At 53.2% G+C, this 18,860-nt stretch overlaps 2 protein-coding genes across 23 annotated transcripts; one reads left to right on the top strand and one right to left on the bottom strand.

The window, feature by feature from the left end:
- The first annotated feature begins 366 nt into the window (after window positions 1-366).
- On the top strand, window positions 367-11,372 carry LOC122372374. 3 transcript variants are annotated; one of them, XM_043349515.1, is made up of 3 exons: window positions 367-405; window positions 1,381-1,429; window positions 5,940-11,372. In XM_043349515.1, exons 2-3 carry the CDS (start codon window positions 1,424-1,426, stop codon window positions 10,602-10,604), a joined length of 4,671 nt encoding a protein of 1,556 aa, XP_043205450.1. In that variant the 5' UTR covers window positions 367-405; window positions 1,381-1,423; the 3' UTR covers window positions 10,605-11,372. The 3 variants fall into 3 exon arrangements, with proteins under 3 accessions (XP_043205450.1, XP_043205443.1, XP_043205433.1); XM_043349508.1 differs by having other exon boundaries at window positions 405-457; XM_043349498.1 differs by lacking the exon at window positions 367-405 and adding an exon at window positions 433-452.
- A 1,145-nt stretch (window positions 11,373-12,517) lies between these two features.
- LOC122372301 (zinc transporter 9-like) lies at window positions 12,518-18,660 on the bottom strand. Of its 20 annotated transcripts, none has more exons than XR_006254853.1 (4): window positions 18,619-18,660; window positions 16,575-16,620; window positions 13,558-13,733; window positions 12,518-13,108 (listed from the first exon to the last, which is right to left on the bottom strand). XR_006254853.1 is itself a non-coding variant. In XM_043349392.1 (4 exons), the coding sequence occupies exon 3, from the start codon at window positions 15,973-15,975 to the stop codon at window positions 14,395-14,397; it is 1,581 nt and encodes a 526-aa protein (XP_043205327.1). In that variant the 5' UTR covers window positions 16,575-16,620; window positions 18,619-18,646; the 3' UTR covers window positions 12,518-13,108; window positions 13,558-14,394. The 20 variants fall into 20 exon arrangements, 12 of the variants coding, with proteins under 12 accessions (XP_043205327.1, XP_043205302.1, XP_043205362.1 ...); XR_006254852.1 differs by having other exon boundaries at window positions 18,596-18,636; XR_006254854.1 differs by lacking the exon at window positions 18,619-18,660 and adding an exon at window positions 18,568-18,603.
- Window positions 18,661-18,860: the final 200 nt, after the last annotated feature.

Here is an 18,860-nt window from a genome sequence, read left to right as displayed (position 1 = left end):
GCAGGGAATTTCCACCCAACTCTGACGCTGATTGGTGAGTTTTCTGACGGCGATTCTAACGCAAAAGAAGAGAACATTGAAAATTATATCTTGGTATTTCTACAGAAGGCATTGCATCAGGAAATCTGAGAACCAATCCAAAAAGTTATTTAAAAACTCGTCTTTTCTCTTTTTTTAATACAATTCAATATTCTATAGCTTTGCACTTTTTTAAGACTATTTTTGATTTTTTTGCGAGGAAAAATCAGTCGTCAAACGAGAATCAGCAGCGAAATGAAAAATAACAGCTCGATTTCATGACGTCATATAATCACAAATAACTTCTGCATGGAATTGGAATGCAGCAAGATACCTATAAATAACTTTACTGGAATGGAATGCAGGAATGCAGCACGATGCTGGCTGGTATGCGAGCAAAATTTTTGCGTTTTCCAATTTTTGCAGAAATAAGTGTGCGGTAGGCCGAATTTTTGTTTTTCGTTGCAATACAAAGTATTGTTTGCCACTGTTGGGCATCTCATCTATTCCAATCTGGTCCACCTTTTTATTTGTTGGAAGTTCTAGCTTCAAAGTTCAAAGGCAATGATTTGGGTGCATGGAAAATACCTGTGTTAGAATTGGAATGTCAGGAAAAAAATGGAGCCACGGTATATAGAAGAATGATAAATCTTTGTGGCAGAGTTCTCTGATGCATCTTTGCTGATTCATTAAGGGTGGAGACTTTCATTTCGCGTCGCTAGACGGGTCTAAGTCTGGGACGCATCTAGCTGGACTGCGGCTGCATCTATTTGGCGACAGTGAACTTAAGACGCGTCTTGCTTGGAAGTCTCCGTCCAACATGTAGATGCTAAGTTAGATCCCAACTTAGACGTCTGCTCAGTTAGAGGCTAGTTGGACGTCAGTGGAAGTTTCCACCCTAAAGCTATCAATTACCTGATATATCAAACGTGCTTGGTCATTGACATTTAATTCAGTGCGCTTAAGTACTTACCTAAATGTTATTTATGTCATAAAACAATACTTGTGAAAACTGATTATTTCTGGCATGTTGGGGCAGAAGATGAGTTAAGCTGGACTTTTGTATCTGAGAAACATAGAAGTTACTTTTGACTTTTAAGACTGACTAGATATTTTGACTCTCTCCATCATGGGCTACCCACCCTTTGGCCTTTATTATTTCATTACTTTGTAACATAGTGGCCAGGCTATATTATTTTACCTGGGTTTGTGCTGGTGGACTGTGGGGGCCAGAGCCTATGCCAGCAGAAGCCATGCTCAGAGTGGGCTCCAGCTCTGTCAATCAAGTTTAATTTATTTTCTTATGAATGTCCATGCTTCTTTGATGAAGTATTCAACTGATTTAATTTCTGATTTCCACAGGCAATCAATATATTCTGATGAAGTGAACGTTTGAAAATACACCATGAGGGTGAGTTATAAAATGTGACTTGAGGAAGTGATTTGATGTGACATGTGATTGATGTGTGATGTGAACTAAGATATGTGACTTACCACAATGGACTATTTGTATGTTGATAAGCTAAGGTGTTGCAATGGTCATATTGGCAAAAACAGTAGCACCATTAGCCTCCAGATTACTGGTCAGCTGAGTTGCTTTGTCACACTCTCAGCAGATGAATCATGATAGCAAGCTTCTAATAAACTCTTAGAAGGATGTTCATTGCCCACTTGTGTGATTTGTCTTTACTCACTAGGGGATGTTACAGGGCCCAGCTCTGAAGCTCTGAAGGAACATTTTAGCCTTTTAGGGCCAATGCTAGTCTCTTAGGACCCACTTTAGCTCCTGGTGGTTCAATGAAACCTCCTGAGTGGCCACTCTGAGCTAGCTGGTAGGGATTTGGCACTGGTTTCTAAGGGCTACCATACCAATCTTTATTGGTCTCCACTTCCAGAGACCTTAGCTGACGTCTGAGGAACCCATGTTTACTGTGAGGTAACTAAGAATCCCCCTCCCCAGGTCTCTGAAGGCTTTTGCAGAGCTTTGAGAGCCCTATATGCAGGCTTCTTATGGTCTTTATCAATCTCTAAGGGCCTCATTCTACCCTCTTGAGGCCCAGCTGGGCTCCTGGGCCCAAAAACCAGCATATGAGGGCGACAAAAGGACCAAAATAACTTCTGGCGGCCTGACGTTTTGCAGTGCAGGACCTGAGGCTCGATCAAAGCTTCTTAGGTCCTCACGTTTGGCTGGTGTCTAAGGGTCTGGTCTGATATCGACCTCCTAAGGCCTTAACTCCTCACAAGAGTTATTGATGACCCACGCCAGCCTCTGAGGGCTCTCATGCAGGCCTCGGTGGGCCCAAAATCAGCCCTTGAGTGACCCACGCCCATTCTGAGGACCACAACAAAGGGGTGCACACTGCACACAGGATCTTGAGGTCTCAAAACCAGCCTCCATGAGCTCCCACACAGATATCTCAGACCCACTCTGGCCTCTTAGAGTTCGACGCTGTCCTTGGTGGGCATCACCAGCCGCTGCTAGCTTTCACAGAAGAAGCCAGGCCAGTAGCCGACCTGTCTCAGTATCCGATGTCGACACGCGCAGAGCAGCGCGAGATAAGGGTCTTATGCTTTGATGTGACCTCGCATGAAATCGTTTATTTTCTTGTGTGGCTTGTAGCAAACTCATTTCTCGAGAATAGACTAAAGCATGCGTTTGATGGGATTCAAGTCTGACGATGATCGGAACTGCCAAGGTCGGAGCTACTGATCCTTGGTCACGGAAAAACGTCCACCGGATAGTGGGCAGATTTCTCAGCCTCTCCGTAAGACGAAGCGCGATGTGTGGCTGGTTCGGGGTTCCACCGTCCTCGTGGAAAGTCCACTAGCAGATGGCTGTGTCTTCGTGGGGTTTCTCAGCCACCGGCATCAGTATCTGTTCAGGGATTGTCTCGATAAACTTTAAATTACATGTAAGCCCTCGGTGAGAAATCAGATACAAAGTTCCACACTAATAGTGTACCAAGTGTGCACAAATGATGCATTTATGTATATTTCAATTTAGTATTTAAAAAAAAAAACGGCAGAAGATATGCCAGTTCTTATTTCATATCTCTTTGACAAATTGTTTTTATTTTTCAAGCGACTCGGTTTTATGAACCGTTTCTTAGAGCGTAGGAAGCAATTTGCAAGGCTCGCTTGTGGTTTCTACTTTTCTGTCTAGATCCTAGTGAAAAACTAAGTGAACATGCTGTATGGCAGACGTGCGGACGTATGTAGACAAACTACAAAGAACGCGCAGCATAACATGATTCGGCGAAAATTTCCTCAAATTGGACATGCTGTGGTTGATTTTGACATCGGTAGATGATTTGTACCCTCCCTAATTGCCATCGCTGTATGCAATGTCACGGGTGTTTCCGCTCTGGTTCGAGCGGCACGTTTGCCAGGTAAGCATGATCTGATGCGGTTGTGCTCGCACGGCCGCACGAACGTCCGGTGCCGCCGGCGGGCTCGTACTGTGTGGGTCGCTCCGTGTCCAGTTACATCCAGTGTCAGTGTCCAGTGTTGTCCCAGGGAGCTGAGGTAGACCGTCAGTTTGAGGTAACCATCAATCAATGTGTGGGTGATTGTACCAACCCATACAATCACCCTCTCGAATGGGCGCAAAATGACCTCGCCGTCGGCGCGCCCCTAACCCCCAACAAACAAACAAATCACCCTCTCGATAGGTGATTGATGACACACCTAGTCGACTTATCGTGGTGTGATCTTCTGTGCTTTCTATTTCGCCCTTGTTTCGTATTTGGACATCGTGAGAGTGCCTCGTTCATCATGACCATTTTTTTCTTCTTTTTTCTGAGATGCTTGTAACGTGTTTGTTACAGACTTGTCTTAGATGTCTGTTGTCTTATGCACTCGTATTATAGCAGGCGTATATTATGCCACATGTGATAGTTCAGAAAAGCACTACTGTGTTGTCACCAGGGCTGTGAAGTCTGTGGCGGAGTTGGAGTCGGTCGGAGTCGACAGTTCTGGATGGAGATGGAGATGGAGTCGGAGACGGAGTCGCCGAAATCGTATTGACTCCGAGAGTCAACATTCCTTGACTTGAAAGTCATGGTCTTAGCGTGTTTGTCGGAAAAATGTTAAGCTCACTTTTGACCAGTTTCGTTATGCTGCGCACGTTAATAACGATATAAAAAGAAATCAGCATATGGCTGAGGACGGGACGGATCGGAGCTGGAGATTCTGTGTGGGTCGTAAATGCGAGACCATTGTGGGCTCAGCTGAATATTTAACCCTCGCATGTGTAGGGGGGGGGGGGTCGGATGGACCCCATCCCATGGTTTTTCGCGAATAACTCGCGTAAAAAGCGGCCGATCGCGACGAAACTTTCAGTACCCTCGCATTGATCAATTTTACACCTACCCTGAAAATTTCATGACCCTGACCCAAATGACCTTTGACCTGTGACCTCTTTTCCGAGACCATGTTTGGCCGGAATCGCGATTTCGCGTATGTCGGCTCGCACTAGCCGCGTGTTTGCAAGCTTTTCGTGGTTTCAAACGTTCAAACATGTGATTTGATGTTACTCCCGTGTGTGTCAAGGTCACCTGAAGGTCAGGTCAGGTCATTGACCTTTGGTGACCTCGGGTGACCTCGGGTCACTTTTTCGAGTTTTACATGTTTCTAGGCTAGTTTTTGGAGCTGAATTCGAATTTAGCAACCATTTGAACATTTACGAAGTAGTTTTGGTGACTTCGTAACATGTTACGAAGCTGTCAACTCAGAGGCGGTTAACACGTACTACGAATACCCGTCACGACGCCTACTGGTTGACCTGACCTGACCTGACCCGACCTGGTCTAAATGCTTCAAGACATCATATGTGATCAAAACTAACACGATATTCGTGATCAGCACCCCGAAAACCCCCTTAGCAGCCACACTTTACGACTTTCTAACAGGTCCCGATTTTCCCGACTTTGGGTCATTGACCTGACCTGGAAGGTCAACCAATGACCTAGGACCTTAAAATTGGGTATCATCGGCTTCCTTTCGTCACGGGCAACACGCTCGTTTTTTCCGCGAAGCTCTAGCTCGATCAGGGGCCAAACGGCAAGGGGGGGGTCCAACCGACCCCCCCCCCCCCCCCCCCTACACATTAGAAGCTGGCAAACGCCGCACACATGCGAGGGTTAAGCCTCCTGAGCTCTCTCACACCGGTGTGAAGTCCTTTCACACCGCAAGGTGCTCAGGGCCCGGTAGGAGCCTCTCGATTGTTGGGTGACCTCGTACAGTAAAGTAGTGTACCAAAATTGTATTTTGTTCCCGTGTCAGAAGGGAAATTCCTCTCCAAAAAGGGGATGAGAGTGGACATCACCGGTCAGATAAGGCCCAAAAAGAGTGGGAAAAGGTGAATAGCGGTAAAATATAGACGTAAAACAACCACGCATGCACATGCTTTTTGTCAGTAACAGTGGTGGGGGGGGGGGGGGTGGAAAATTGCTCCTAAATATTGGAGATAAGGGTGCAAAATGAGTTGCATTTGCATATTGTCGCTTCCGACCCAAATAAACAAATTTTGGGACATTTCAGTAAATGGGATTTTTTAAGGGATCGAAGGCAGTGTGTCGTATCGCAAAGTCCCTCAGATGTGGAGTCTCTGCAAGCTGATCCCTCCGAGACTAAAACCAATGCATCCGAACTTTCTTTGAAGAGTCTGGCTGTGGTTGGCATGAGACTTGGCATGAGACCTAAAAAGGCAATATTAGAGATTATAAAAACGTACAGCTAGCATTCAAATAATATCGAGAAAAATACTACAATGCGTACGTTATGCCGCGCACGTCTCTCATATTTGCAGCCCATGTTCCCTCGTAAAACTTATCCTTATAGGCTACAGCCTATGATCTATGCTGTGTTGTGTTTTGGGCGCCGTCCGTCCTCCCCATTACCCTGTCGGCCCTGTGTTTCAGGCGTGCTCCGAGTCCGAGGACGAGGGCGGCGCCGGCCCGGCCCGGCGGTCTCACTCCATGACGCCGGCCGGCCGCCGCTCTCTGTCGACGGCTCTCTCATCGCTCAGCATCTCTACATCGGACCTCAGCGGCGGCGGCCGGCCGGCGCGCGCCGCGCCCGCGCTCTGCACGCGGCACCGGCCGCCGGACGTGTGCCGCCGCCACTCCTGTGACGCCCTCCACATCTGTCGGCTGTACGTGGACGGGTTCTGCCCGCACGGTGACGCCGCCTGCCGCTGGGGTCATGTGGTGCTCTCAGCTTGCAACGAGGCGGCGCTGGCAGCTCACCAGCTGCAGGCGCTGCCCGAGCGCGAGCTGCTCTGGCTGGTGCGCGCCCTGATGCGCCAGACGGCTCCAGTCACCGCTGAGGAGTACCGCAGCCAGCTGGTCGTCTGCCCAGAGTACGCCGCCGACGCGCGCTGTCGGCGATCCGACTGTTTCCGGCTTCACCTGTGTCCGCGGCTGGCGGCCGGCGAGTGCGGCGCCGGCGACTGCTGCCGCTGGAGCCACCGGCTCACCGACCCGGACAACGTCATGGTGCTGCTGCGGCTGCGCTGCTCCGAGCTCAGCGAGGCGGAGGTGCTCGCCCGGCTGGCGCAGAACAGAGTCGACAGCGACACCTCGGACAGCGCCGGGTCGGAGCGTGGCCCGACCGACACCGACTCGGAGAGGGAGAGTGTCTACACGGACTGCGAGCCCACGCCGCCCGGCCGCGGTGCGGGCGCTGTGGGCGGGAACGGAGCGACTGCGAGCGGCTCACATGGTCAGCGGACTGGTGCTGGCAGGGATCAGGTCAACATGGATAGAAGTGGCTCTGTCAGCGGCGCTCAGCAGCCTTCCGAGCGAGACTCCGACTCGTCTGACCAAGTAAAGGCCCCGGCTCCGGCTCCATCGGCCCGTCCCGGCGCAGAGTCCGCTGGTGTAAATGCTTCGAGTCCTACTGGATCGTCTGGCAAGGAACTATCTAAAGAGGAGATGATTGGCATCGCAAAGACGTTGGATGTATGCCACTATTATGGCTTCCCGTCCAAATGTCTGGACAAGCAATGTGGCAAACTGCATTTGTGCCGCTTCTATGTCGCCGATATATGTCCGTATGCCATCATGTGGTGCTTAAGGAGTCATCATGTGTCGGACAAGCATAACAAGGGTGTGCTTGAGCACCATCGGCTGACCAAACTTCCACAGGCCGAGCTGGTGAAGGCCTTGCGAGCTGGCTACCTGGCCCGCAACCCGGTCACCACACTGGAGCGACGCTTTCTGCTGCAGCTGTGTCGCCCGTACCAGCGCGGCCAGTGTAAGTTTGGAGAGTGGAAGTGCACTCGTCTGCACATTTGTGATGGCTATATGCATGCCAAGTGCGTGAGCAGCTCTGTGTGTGGCATGTCCCACAACCTGAACAGCCAGCACAACGCGAATGTGGTGCGCAATATTGGACTGCACTCCATGACTGCTAGAACCATGATGGAGATCCTGAATAACCCGGTCCCGGCCAAGGCAATGTGGGAGAGCTCGGCGCCTAAGCGCAATCGCAATGCCTCTTCGGGTACCGCTAGCGGCGGCTCTCAACCTGCCGCCGGTGGCGGGCAGGCGTCGGCGCCGGATCAGACAACTGCCGTCTCGTCTGCTACTGCTACTGGTGCGGCGCAGACCAGTGGGACGTCCGGCAGCGCCCGTCCCCCGGGTCAGACTGCGGGTGCCGTGGGATCACATTCACCGAGGACCGCGCCGGCAGTGTCCTCTCCTGGCAGCGGTGAGGTGCAGGGGAGGGAGGCGGCCACGCCCACCGGCGGCTCACTGCCGGTCGAGACCGCGCGACTGGCGACTGACGCCACCGGTGGGACTGGGTCCCGCTCCGCCACTGGTACCGGGTCAGCGCACGGCTCGGACGCAGCGGACGGCGCCACTCGGTCCGGAGGCTCGGCCCAGGCGACAGGGAACGCGAGCGTGCAAATAAAGCACGTCGAGGGAGGTGTGGACCAGGCAGCAGCTCAGGGTAAGCAGACTGACAAGACACAGAAGGCAGCTGAAGGTAGGGATGCAGCTATGAAGTCTACTGGTTCTGACCAGCAGAATCCGAGCAATTCTGCGCCGTCAAAAACCGAGGGTAACTCGGTCTCTACGAATGCCAAGGTCAGACCACCTGTAAATGGCCAACACACTAACTCAAATCTTGCCACCAAGTCAGAGATCTTGAACAAATCGGCGCCCAGCAATCCCAAGCCTAAAGTACCGAACAAGAGCCTGACAAAGGAGGATATGGCACGTCTCGCCGTAAACCTGGACGTTTGTCGTGACTATTTCTTCCCGAACACATGCAAGACAAAGGACTGCGACAAGCTCCATCTCTGTCGCTTCTTCATCGCCTCCAAGTGCACGTACGCCATACACAAGTGTCTGCGATCTCACCACTTGTGGAGCGACCCGCACAACACGCGGGTGCTGCGCGAGAACCGGCTGCACGGTCTGTCCGAACAGGACGTGTTCCGGGCGCTGCGGGACGGATACCTGGCGCAGAACCCGGTCACAGACGCGGAGCGCCGCTTCCTACTGCAGATGTGTCGGCCCTACCAGCGCGGTAACTGTAGCCGGCCGGAGGTCTGCACTCGGATCCACATCTGCGACGGCTACGTCTACGACAAGTGCGAGAGCCGCACTATATGCCACCGGTCTCACGACCTGAAAAGCGGGCACAACCACAACGTGGTGCGCGGCCTCATGCTGGAGTCGATGACTGCCGCGGACGTCAAGGCGACCCTGGCGAAGCCTGTCACGGCTAAGGAGATGTGGGAAAGCTCTGCGCCCAAAGGACAGCGCGCCACCTCGAGTGCGGAGCGGGGTCAGGTGGCTGGGAACGGGAGACAGGCTGCGGCGGCTGCCCCTGACAGACCGCCGGCCTCCGGCGCCCGCGGTCAGAACCCACCCAAGCAGATTCGCGGCCAGGCAGTCCCGGTGACCAGCGCCTTTCAGCGGGAAAAGTCGGCGGTAAAGCCCAAGCAGGCTGTCACCACAGATTCCGAGGACTCCGACTCGGACGAGTCGATCGAGCTGCCTGACGACGGTGCGACGCTGTGCGCGGAGCACGTCTCCAGCGGCCGCTGTCAGCGCGACGACTGTGACGGCTTCCACATCTGCGGCTTCTACCTGGCGAACCTGTGCCGCCGGCCGGACAACAAATGCCCTCTCGGCCACTCGTTCGGCTCGCCGCACAACGTGCGCATGATGGAGACTTACGGTCTGCTGGGCGGCTCGCCGGAGCACTTTCAGGAGCTGCTGGATCAGATGACGCTGCGCGCGCGCATCACCTTCTCCAACGAGGCCGAGGAAAGGGTGCTGGTGTGCTTCCCGTACAGCTCGACGGCCGGCTGCACCTGTGACGTCTGTGGAGATGACGACAATGCCTGCTGCGGCCGGTTCCACCTGTGCAGCCGCTTTCTGTCGGGATCGTGCACCAGGGCCGACTGTGAACGCAGTCACAGTCTGCGGGATGAGCACAACGTGCGCGTGCGACAGCTCATGGGGCTGGCGACGGCGCCGGGAGGCCGACCCCGACACGCCTGGGCCACCGACCGCGATATTGTGGAAATGCTCAGGGCTAAACTGGGAGTAAAACCGGGTGTGTATGACGCTCCTGAGGAGGAGGTGCCGATGCCCGAACCGCGGGGAGAGACTACCACTGACGATGCCCAGTCTGAGGAGGAGGAATATTGCTCTGATGAGGCACCTCCAGAGGATGATAAACCGATGGGAAGTGAGGACGGCTCTGCCGGTGCAAGCACTGAAATAATTGAAGAAAGAAAAACTGATAACGGTACAAAGCTTGACACGGATGTGACCGAACCTGACACGGATGTGGACAAACCTGACATTGATGTGGACAAACCTGACTCTGATGTGGCCAAACCAGACACGGATGTGGCCAAACCTGACTCTGATGTGGCCAAACCTGACTCTGATGTGGCCAAATCTGTCACTGAAGTGGCCAAACCTGACACTGAAGTGGCCAAACATGACGTTGATGTCGCCAAACCTGTTACTGAAGTGGCCAAAGATGGCACGAATATGGCCAAACCCGACGCCGACCCGCCGGCCCCTCCGAGCGGCGGCTCCGAGCCCCCCGTGTCGCCGCTGGCCGTGTGCCGCAGTCTGGGCGCCGGCCGGCGCTGTACGGACGCCGCCTGCCCCGCCGTCCACGTGTGCCCGCACTTCCTGGCGGGCGCGTGCCGCCGGCAGCGCTGCCCGCTCGGCCACCGGCTGGACACCGAGCCGAACCGGCGCGCACTGCGGCTGACTGGCCGCGAGGTGACCCAGCACAACCATGACGCGCTGCTCAAGGAGCTGTACAAGGCGGCAGGAAACGTCCAGAGGTACCAGCTGTACGACCGGCTGCGGATCTGTATAGCCCACAACCACGTGCAGGGCTGTCGGTCTCGGATGTGCCCCTACATCCACATCTGTCAGCGTTTTGCCGGCGGCACGTGCCAGGAGACGACCTGTCGGAAGGGACACTCGACACGCACAGAAGCTAACACGAGGAAGCTGCGCTCGTTGAAGCTGGATACGGTAGCGGAGGAGGAGCTACTGGAGATGCTGCGCGCTATCCACGGGATCCGTTCCACATACTAATGGAGCGACTGCCCGAAGTTCAGTCGGTACTGCCGTGCAATGATAGTCCAGGCGGCGACCGAAGAGGAAACGTTTGTGTTCGTTATCGGTGTTAGCAGCTGATGTTGCTGCTGTAAGGCTGTTTGACACAGCTGCCGCCTAATGGCCAGGACGTACTTACAAGTGTAATCAAGAACGTCCTATGAACCATGTACGTAACCATCTGGATCAGTACTTATGTTGACGATTGTCGCGACAAAGCAGTGCTCATCGGAAATTGGTGCTCGTAAAGTGCCAAAAAGTTTCCATCTCGCTGATTCGTCTTTACGTGAATAATTTAGGTACATATCTGGAACAATCTGGGTTTAGTAGAACGCCTATATTGCGCAATAGTTCACACGCAGGGACCGTTATCTTTTGTAGTGTTCAGTTGCGTTGATTTCTACTTGTACTGTGGCGGGAACTCACAAGAAATAGGGTTACAAACTAATGGCGAATTACATTCCTACGTTCGTTTCTATCCGCCCCGTGCTCTAAGGCTGCTTGGTGACACATTCCGGAAAGTATTGATTCTGTAACCATGACATTGTTCGGTTCGTTTTACGGTCGCGTGCGGTGCATTCAGCGACGTTCGGCGCTGTCAGGTGAGCGCGGTACTGGTTCCTGGGCCGACAGCCCCGTTCGGGGCGGGCTAGTGATAGGTGCGCTGTGAGGGACCGCGGAATGAGGCGGAGTTGTCGACCGGGGCGGATCGTGCTGTTAATTCAGATACACCTTTTTTGCAATGAATTTAGCCTTTATTTACATGATCGAGTGGAGTGGAGAGTGGTGCGCGAGGAGATGCCACACGGAACGATCGAGTTTTCCGATGAGAAGTATCGAACATGATAAATGATAGGGCATAGGCTTATAGCTACCTATTTTCTTATTAATACCTAGTTGAATTCAAATGTAAATGAATTAGAATCCCTTCCGTTGTAGGTCAAACGCGTGCCAAAATTGTTTACCCGTACTGTAGCGTGTGCTCGACACCGGTGACATATTACACACAGCGTGGTATCGGCCAGCAGGGGACGGGACGGATCAGCAGTAGAGTCGTATCGCAACAAAAGAGTTGAAACTTAGTAAACTTTACCGTCAGCTTTACTGGGTGGTGGGCACCACGTTAGTCATTGGACACTAAACACCAGTAAAGCGCCTTTTGGGGCGACTAACGGAGCGAGCGAGAGGGTGAGCCTTGCACGTGCGAAATTTCGAGGGGGTACCTCCAACTGACTTGTGCACGGCACCCTACTAACCGGTCTCTAGCGATGTGCCAAATTTGAGCACAATCGGCCCAGCCGTTCTCGAGATCTGGAAGCGGCACCCTGCACGTGCGCACGTGCAAAATGGGTCCCAACTGACTTGTGCACGGCACCCTACTAACTAGTCCCTAACCGTGTACCAAATTTGAGCGCCATCGGTCCAGCCGTTCTTGAGATCTGGAAACGACCCCTGCACGTGCGCACGTGCAGCAGCACCCCAACTCTGGCACATGGATATGCAGTGCCTAGTGGGTGCCTACCTACATGCTAACTTTCAGCGCAATCGGCCAAGTAGTTACCGAGATATTGCAACAATTACAAAACTGACACCTCTTCGTTTTGCGCGTGGCACGTGCATAAGGGGTCACCCACATGCATCGGGAATAGTCCAATACTTGGTAGAAGGAATGAAGCTACCCTACAAAAATTACCCCGTGTAAATCGGTCAAGTGGTTGCTGAGATATAAGCCTCGCAAAAGCGTCCGCACGGCCGGCCGGCCGGCCGCTCATACTCAGAAATTTCCGTTAATCTAAGTAAAGACTCCGCTCGCTTCGCTCGCTCCGTAAAAACGTTCCAACTCATTACAACGAAGCCTTATGCGTCGAATCGCGAAGATGAACAGCTGCAGATAATAGCTATAAGTCATGTATTTGGGTAAAACGGCCGTCTCACATGATCACTTCAAACGGTGAACGCGGGCAGAGTGCGAACATTACTCGAGCCAGTCACAAAGTCCGCTTACAGGGCGGGCATCACCACTCCGGCGCAGGCCTCATCCTACATACAGCCCACGCGCTGCCCGGCAACATCTCGCTCCTTTCCGGCTAACGCTCTAACGACGTAGCTCCCCCAGGACACATCTGTCCGGCACCTTCTCATTCATGGCTTCCGCCCCGCACCGTCTCACTCTTCCAGCTACCATAACATACTCGGCCTCACTGCATCCCCGCTATATCACAAAGGCCCTGGTCTATCGCGTCTACAGGCAGGCGGTTCTGCCGCGAGCCGCCGGCTGACCGTCTACAGGTCGCCGGGGGGCGGCCGGCGCCGGGACGCCAGCAGGTCTGCGATGTCCGTCTCGGCACGACGGTCCCGATACCGGGCCAGGTAGGGCCGGAGCACCGCGAACCCCAAGGCCGCGACACCCGCGATACCCACCCAGCGCAGCACCTTGGCCGGCGGCAGCGCCATCGCTGCTCAGGTGGAGGACTGGGCCGGACCTGAGAAACAGAGGTGACTGTTACGGACTTGCAAACGGACTTACGCACTGGCGGGTGTTGTTGCTGGCAGGTGACTGTTGCCAAATTCGAAGGGATATGCATTGGCAAGCGTTACAGAAACGGACAGCAGGTGCATAGGCGACTATTCCTAAAGCGGACTGACACTGGCGGTTGCCACCATTACGGACTGATGCGCTGAATACTGTTGATGCAACGTTCAAACACACAGGAGCAATACAATAAAATGGAGCGTGATAAACGCGGTAATTCGACACAGTTTCTTCGGCGAGCACACCGCACATGGCTCCAATAACTGAGTGAGGAAAGGTAGTGGGACACCGACAGATGGGAAAGCTGACGCCTCAAATCCTGAGCACACAGATCTCCCAACACCTGAACCTGCAATGTCACCGAGTGTCCGCCCCCAAACAGCCGTGTTGGTCGCTCACCTCACCTCAGCCGCTCGCCGGCGCCGTCGGGGGCGGCTGGGACGGCTGGTCGGCGCCGCTGGACGCCCCTCGCTTCTCGAAGGCCGGCCGCCAGATGTAGTAGCCGCCCAGCGTCCCGACCACAGTCACCACCGCCACCTGGACCGCAGTGAGACCCGCCGGCCGCCGGATGTACACTGTCGGCGCCGGCACAGCGTCACCTCACAGCGGCCGGCATCACACCACGGTCCGAGCGACCGACCGCCGCGGCACGGCACACAGTTACAGTCCGGTACTGACGCACCGTCAGCACGGTACAGTTCAGCTACCCAGGGCCGGAGAGAATGGACCGTCCGCCTGACGGTCGGTGCGCTTCGATTGAGTCGATCAACAATCAGAGATCGAAAGCGTCCGTGCATGATTGAAAGCCCGTGCTCGACTGCACAGGCGCGATCCGACCGCATTGGCTAGCCGGTGGGAATGCTTGAGAGGGGTGGCAGCAGACGCATTAGCGCACAAGCAAGCATGTAGCTACCAGTATCAGCTGATATTGGATTTAAATAATTCGGTTCATGACTTACAAGGAACAAAACGAGGTACGTAACGACAACTCTAAAAGTAAATCAGAAACAACTGTACATTGACTAAAATCAAAATTGGCTAGTCACTACAAGCCCTTGAAATACTGATCGCTATCGGGCTCTTGGCTCTCCCCCTCTAACCAGCACGGTTCTCTGAGATTAGAGCGGAGTGTCTCACGATACCCGCCAAAGATCCCTGCGTCCAACGATCAGACCTAACCCGCTAACCGGCCGCCGTTATTGTAACGACATCATCACAGCCTAAGCCCCTCGGGGCCTATAAAATCTCCAAGTCTATGTGCCGAATCTGCGGGAACGCCTTGCGCAGGTCGGACTCGATGCGGTCGATCTCGGCTCCCATCATGTCGACGATGGCCTCGCCGTGTCGCAGAAGGTACTGTTCCACCGCCTCGCTGCCGTCCAGGCGCGCCGCCTCGGCCGCCAGCGACTCCAGGTTCTGACTCTTCAGGTACTTTTTGGTCAGCTCCCGGCCGTCAAAATCCACCTCGGCCTTGTAGCGCACCAGGCCGTTGCCCATGTCGATGCCCTTGACGTCGTGGATGCCGCGGATCATGATGTCCTCCTCGAGCCGTAGGTTGATGCGCTCGAGCTCCTCCTGGCGGATCGACTGGCCGACCAGCGCGTGCGCGTTGGTCACGATGATGAAGGTGGCCACGGTGCCGAGCAGGCCGCCGATCACCATCGAGCCGCACGCGTCGTACACCATGCTGCCGGTGGCGGCGCTGAGCGCCATGCTGGAGCCGGCCACGAACACGCCCAGCACGGCGGCCATATCCTCCAGCAGCACCACGTTCACGGACGGGTCGCGGCCCTGGCGCACGTACTGCCAGAACGTGAACCCCTGGCGGCGCGAGTTGCGGCGGATGTTGCGCGCCGCCAGTGCCAGCGTCACGCTCTCGGAGACGAGTGCGGCCGCCAGCACGCAGTAGCCCACCAGAAAGTCGCCCAGCGGCGCCGGGTCGTATAGCGCGTGAAAGCCGTGGAAGAAGGCGACGCCGCTGCCCAGGCAGAAGATGCCCACGCCCGAGATGAGCGAGGCCACGTGGCGCACGTTGCTGTAGCCGTACGGGTGGTCGAGGTTGGCGCGCTGCGCCGACTTGTGAATGCCCACAGCCAGGATCACCTGGTTGGCCGTGTCGGCGAGCGAGTGCAGCGTCTCGGCGAACAGGCTGCTCGAGCCCGTCACCGCGAACGCCACGCCCTTGCCGAGCGCGTTGATGGCGTTGATGCCGACGGCGGTGAGTACGACGTGCGACGATCCGCGCAGGCTCTCCTCCTCCACCTGGGTGTAGTAGGGCTTCTCGCGCTGGCCGCGCCGGTAGTCCTTCAGCACCTTCTTCACCGAGAACAGCGCCTGCTGGTGCGCCAGTTGTATGTGCTCGCGCTTCCGTTTCTCGGCCTCCAGCCGCTCGAGGCTGCCCCACTTTTTGATGGCCTGCTGCTCGACCTCGGCGCGAAAGTAGACGCGGATCGGCGGCTCGTTCTCGTACGGCGAGCGCCGCTGCGTGCTGCCCAGCGGCTCGAGGTCGCCAGACTTCATCAGGTACTCCTCCATGGCGCGGACGGCCGTGATCAGGTTCCGGTCGCGGCGCGCCCGGTCCCGACTGGAGGGCTGCGAGCGCAGCTGGCTCCGCGTCGGCTCCGCGGTGGGGGCCGCCTTTTTGAGCGGCACTGTGAGCGCCGGCGGCTCCCTGGGCAGCCCGTCGGGCGGCGGCCGGCGCGAGTCGTCGCCGCCGGAGACGGCCCGCAGACAGACGGCCAGCGGCGCGCGCCGCCGCAGCAGCGAGCCGCAGCGGCGCGCGCACAGCAGCCGCCCGGCAGCCGCTGCCAGAGGCATCTGCCGGCAGAGAGGAGCGGGCGGCGTCAGCAGCCGGCTGCCGGGCGCCGCCGCGCCGCGAGCCGTCCTCGGCGGCCCCGCCGCTCCCAGAGAACCCGATCCTGGACCAAGTGCACAGACCAAAACAAAGCTATATGACCAAAACCGACCAGCAGTCTGACATAAAGGTTAGATAAATAGAACACAAAGCGTGGTTTTACAACAAAAGTTGGAACAATCACAGTCTTATAATGAAAAAAGCATAGCATGCAATACAGTATAACTAAAGAAATGACAGACAAAAATGTACAGAAATGCATGAGCACATATCAAAGACCAGTGAACAACTTTTATAACAAAAAGTTTATATGAAAACATTACACTGGGAGCTGTAAGCCAGCATCATTTTTGCTAGCTGCAAATAATATTGAAGGTACCTGCTCAAGTAATCAAGGCACTATCTTATAAATCACTTTTGGAATGTTACATTCACTTTTATGAATGATAAGTGAGCATTATCAAGCTTGTCTTATGCAACTGAACCCCTCCTACACATAAATATAGTTTTGATTAGTGTGCTACTGCTCAGTGTAATAACTAGGTCAATTAATACAACTTACTTTGTTTTTCCAGTCCAGTAGGCACTTAGTTTCTTGATTTGGCCAGCTGTATTATGAAAGAAATAAGGCACCAGTTAAAAACAGGTCTAATTGTACAATGGTAATTAAATGAGAATCTGTCAGAATTGGCAATATAAATGAAAAAACTACAAAATACCTTGCTGATAAGGCTTATGCACAGATCAGTGATTATTTTATGAATTGTGAATAACAAACAAGAATCACAATATCAGTCAGCCAATTATTTTTCCTTTTATGTATCCATTTCACCTTCACTATCACTGTGCATGTAGGCAGGCAGCTAGGTACTTATTTTAATTAAGTCAAGAAATTCACTAACATCAGCTTTTGAAAAGCTTCAATATAGAGCTAATAACGAATTTCAATGATGCACTTAATGCACAAAACTTTATGATATTGACATAAGTAACAAATCCAGAAAATAGTTCAACATAATACTGATTTGAATTGACCTCAATATATTGGCTCAGTGACAATGAAAGCTACAACCTATTGTCTGTTTAATCATTAGGTAGGGTAGACCGGGGCAAGTCGCCCCGCTGAGGTAAAACGCCTCACCGATGTTTCTCGGAACTGGCAAGGATCTGGGGAAATATTCTCTCTTCTATAAAACGTGCACTATATGATCATTATATGACCAGACTGGAAAGAAATTGTGATGACTGCTTAGGGAGATATAGCCAAAAATGTGTTTTGGGAGCGATTTTTATGTTTTGTTGTCAGGTTATGCATCATGGCGTTCTTTTATGGTCCACATCAGGTTAACGACTTTTATGTATTTTGAACAACTATTATCTAACGCTTATAATGCCAGGTTGGTTCGTGTTAAATTATGTCTTGCTGGAGTGCAAGGCGTTGTTTTCTGACCGAACTACGTGATGGGGTAAAACGCCCCAGTAGGTCGCGGGGCAAAAAGCCCCATGGGGCGTTTTGCCTCATGTGTTGTTCGTACTACCCATTTCCTAATGTTCGGTAGCTGGCAAACAGTAAGTTTCTATGCATTTATGTGTAGTTTTCTCAGCAACCGGGTGGCAAAGGAAGTATTTGGTTGACAGTTGCATGGCAATAATTTATTATTTGGCCTTATGAGGCAGGTGAAAAACCTGCTCATACAATAGTGTCATAGCTGAACACCTGATAGGATGGAAGGTGCTAACTTCAGTGCCGTGCCTCCCAAGGTCTAACGGACCTCTCACATAAAATCTTTAATCTAGAGTATGGGGCTTCTTGCCCCGGGCCGTGGGGCGTTTTGCCCTGGGGTTGGGGCAAAATGCCCCATTTGCAGTTGCTTCACAAATCACTTCCTAGCTTGGAGTCCGATCATGAGTGAATGAATTTGAGGGGTGGAATTTAAAGTAAAATGTCCAAAGAACGCATTGAGCACAAATTTGGCCTTCCAGGTGATGTAGGACAAAAGTTATGTAGCAAAATAAATTATCTGGGGCGTCTTGCCCCAGGCTACCCTACATCAGACTTTTAGCAAGCTTCATCAGATCTTGGCCAATTGTTAGCTATGCAGCATTGACAAGCTATCAAGCCACACCTATATATCACGCCGAAATATATGTCAAAGTGATTATCAAAACAAAACATATTTGATTTATATATTGAGCTGGTGAATGATGGACAGTGGACACGGCAACGGGCAAACCCAACTTCAGGTGACCACAGATGTCAACAAGGACTATGGACTGTGGAGGAATGAGGATGGACAAAAATGTGGCCGATGTTAAGCTGTTTCCAGTCCTAAGTATTTATAGCCACCGTGCTAAGCATTACGGCTCTAACTATGGCACCAGTAAAAAATGGAACTTGAAACAAACAAAAAACGAGTCCCGCCCCATTCCCATTCTGATTCCAAACATATTGGCATTTATCTGTCTCGTAAACTGTCAAAAGCAAGGCCCAATATAAAAACAAAATGAGGTTCCTATTTTACGAGCAAAGCAGCGCAAAGAATATCAAAATTTACATGCGAATATTAATGCAAACATATTCACCCTAACTCGACAAAAAAATATACAAAGGCACACAGCAGCACACTTGCACTCTACGACAAGCCGTAAGTGTTTCATATGTTTTTAATTTAGCTTCGGCTAGCCTCCAATTATCCCCGCGTTCGATGTCTCTCGGACGGCGAAGATTCTACGCCGTCCGGCCAATCACGTTTCATAACCGCAGCCGAGCCCCCGCTGACCTTGGACGTTATTGGCCGGACGGCAAAGAATCTTTGCCGTCCGGGAGACATCGAACGCCGCCTATGTC

Source organism: Amphibalanus amphitrite, unplaced genomic scaffold (genome assembly GCF_019059575.1).
Source record: "Amphibalanus amphitrite isolate SeventyFive unplaced genomic scaffold, NRLGWU_Aamphi_draft 000036F_arrow, whole genome shotgun sequence".
Taxonomy (NCBI): Eukaryota; Metazoa; Arthropoda; class Thecostraca; order Balanomorpha; family Balanidae; genus Amphibalanus; species Amphibalanus amphitrite.
Note: the sequence above shows the minus strand (reverse complement) of the source record. Positions and strands in the feature narration are given on the sequence as shown.